At 36.7% G+C, this 2,492-nt stretch overlaps 1 protein-coding gene across 1 annotated transcript; it reads right to left on the reverse strand.

The window, feature by feature from the left end:
• Nucleotides 1–391: 391 nt before the first annotated feature.
• LOC112095312 (lysM domain-containing GPI-anchored protein 1-like) lies at nucleotides 392–2,147 on the reverse strand. The gene is made up of 4 exons (XM_024177014.1): nucleotides 1,993–2,147; nucleotides 1,672–1,833; nucleotides 1,562–1,593; nucleotides 392–872 (listed from the first exon to the last, which is right to left on the reverse strand). The coding sequence occupies exons 1-4, from the start codon at nucleotides 2,145–2,147 to the stop codon at nucleotides 595–597; spliced, it is 627 nt and encodes a 208-aa protein (XP_024032782.1). The 3' UTR covers nucleotides 392–594.
• Nucleotides 2,148–2,492: the final 345 nt, after the last annotated feature.

Below are 2,492 nucleotides of genomic sequence, written 5' to 3' on the forward strand. Positions count from 1 at the left end.
AAAAAAAAAATAGTGATTTTGAAGAGTTGGAAAACAATTTATGTATAGCTTGACATGACAATTTATATGATCCCTGCTGATTACATTCAAGGTCTAACAAGATAACAGCTTCAGTTTTGCTTCTCTTTCTTCAGATAAATGCTATTTTCCAATCAGTTCAATGATTCAATTTCTTTAGATAAATGGCTATTTTCCAATCAATCACATTCTCAGAGAATAATACTCTCGACTATACAGGAAGATTTTAACAGAGCAAACCAACAGTCATTCAAATTTTGTGAATGCCAACAAATAAAATGCAGTAACCTTGGGCAATAAAATGCAGGAAAGCCAAAGCTGAACTAGAAAATGAATACAGAATATGCCATAGAAAGGGAAGCTGCACATAGTATTTTATCCAGCAGTTAACCACTAAAGGAAAATAGTAATTGCCCGAAATCCCGATTCTTTTCGATATTCGAAAGTTCAGTTCTATAGTTGAAAACAAATAGAAGGTTAAATACAACAAAAAGAACCACCTGACATGAAATGAAGCAACCGCGTACACAGGACAAAACCTCATCTTCTTCTAAGTATAGCTGATGAGCAAAACTATTACAAGATGGCAAATACGAACTTGAAAAAGAAAAATAACAAGGATGCAATTGGGAAAGTGGCTAAAGAATTCACCAAGGAGCAAGCATCGGAAGCACTTCCCAGGGGTCCACCGACGGGCGCCAATCCTGGAAGGGATCCGGTCGTCGAAGGCACCAACGAGGATCTTGGTGCCAATGTTCTGAGACCATCCGACTGAGGTGCAGGTGATGGTGCAAACATCGAGTCCCTAATTACCGAAGTAGGTGGTGCTATAAGCGGAGGAAACTGTTGTGCCCCTGCATCATGTTTTGGAATGCAATGCAGAAACAAATTGAGTTGATAATAAATAAAATTAAATAAATAAATATTTAAAAAAAAAAGAGTTGAATGAAGTAAATAAGCTACATCTCTTAGCACCTAAACTCAAGACTTTACATGTGAAGTGATAATTTGTTGATTTGCCAACAGGATTCTGTTGTCAACAAATACTCTGCTAAGAGTTTAAACAAAGGCAGTCATTTGGCACCTAACTAGAATGCAAAAGTTCGATAATTAATCTTCTCAATTCACAAGCACAACACCATTGGCTAAAAAAGGGTGAAAAAGTAGAGAACATCAACCAAATGCTTAATTATAGGGAGAGAGCAACACACTACAAAGTGAAATAATTAAGTTGGCAATTTCACAATGGGATTCAATCATCAACGGTAAACATAACCCAGTAAGAGTCCGAACAAAAGTAGTCTTTCAAGACCTAATTATATATGAACCAATCCAATACTCCATTGCTGATCACCTTAGCACCAACAACATCATTAGCAAATGGACACGTGTGTGTATGCAAATAGGAAGAGAAGGGCAAAGAAACTTGTCTAGAAAAAGTATACAGAACCACATGGATGCATTCATACTTGAAAACTTGAAATAAAACGTTTTTCTTGTGCACCTTCAGTTCACAAATATACAGCATTGAGGGACTATTTACCTGGGCAGCGAGGTTGAAGAGATGTAGACAGCCTGCAGAATAGAAATTAATGAGTTAGTATAAATACTTCAAAACACATACGAAAAGAAGAATTGAACAAGATAACATACGTTGTGACAATGGAGCCGTTCACGAAACCACCATAATTACAAGAAGTGACGTTGCAACCAGCACTACTCTGCTGTGCCGTGTAATTACCAACCATCAGGTTGCTATTTTTACATTGCATGCTCGAACAGGAAACCGCTAATGAAGCAGGCATGCAGTACAACCTGTACAAAGTTGCCCAATTAACTTTCACTTATTGTTAATATTGTTATTATTATTGTTATGATAAGAAACTAAAAAAACTTTCACTTATGTTCATAATCATTAACCAACATTAACCACAAGATCATATTCTAAAAATGGGACTAAAGTTCTTCCGTTACTTGAGATTTCCCGGCCCACAGCTGCATTGAACGCAGTGACTTGCGGTAATGGCATAGCTTCCATTAGGCACGATTAAGCTGAAATCAGAGGCATATCGCGGGAAGTTTGATGCACAGGCTGCAAGTGCAACACAACAAATTACCAGTATGGCCATTACTAATCTAGGTTGTCAGCATATACGCAAATACAAAAGGAAACAAAAACAATTAGAATATGTGAAACATCAACTAAGGAATAAACCCCGTATTTTTCTTTCAAATCTATCTCAACTAAAAACCACATGATCTCTCATGAAAAACAATGTTATATACAGTATCAGCTGCTGCAGTTATAACACGAATTTCTTGCACAAAGACCACCATCAAACGCGACAATAGAATTTGAAAAGTTCGCCTACGAACCAGAAGTATCAAAATAACTTCACCACAAGAATCACACATAATTTTCCGCAAAGAAGAAAGGTGGGAGAAAAAAAAACAAAAGACACACAAAGAAATAG

The sequence above is a fragment of the Morus notabilis genome, unplaced genomic scaffold (assembly GCF_000414095.1).
Source record: "Morus notabilis unplaced genomic scaffold, ASM41409v2 C11474111, whole genome shotgun sequence".
In the NCBI taxonomy this organism is placed as follows: domain Eukaryota; kingdom Viridiplantae; phylum Streptophyta; class Magnoliopsida; order Rosales; family Moraceae; genus Morus; species Morus notabilis.

What these genes read in the sequence shown, in the direction of transcription:
- LOC112095312 (XM_024177014.1), bottom strand. Translation starts at nt 2,147, where the DNA reads ATGGCCATACTGGTAATTTGTTGTGTTGCACTTGCAGCCTGTGCATCA. An exon ending in AACGGCTCCATTGTCACAAC is followed by an intron (nt 1,594 to 1,671) that starts GTATGTTATCTT and finishes TCTATTCTGCAG; the next exon opens with GCTGTCTACATCTCTTCAAC. An exon ending in TCTTCAACCTCGCTGCCCAG is followed by an intron (nt 873 to 1,561) that starts GTAAATAGTCCC and finishes AACATGATGCAG; the next exon opens with GGGCACAACAGTTTCCTCCG.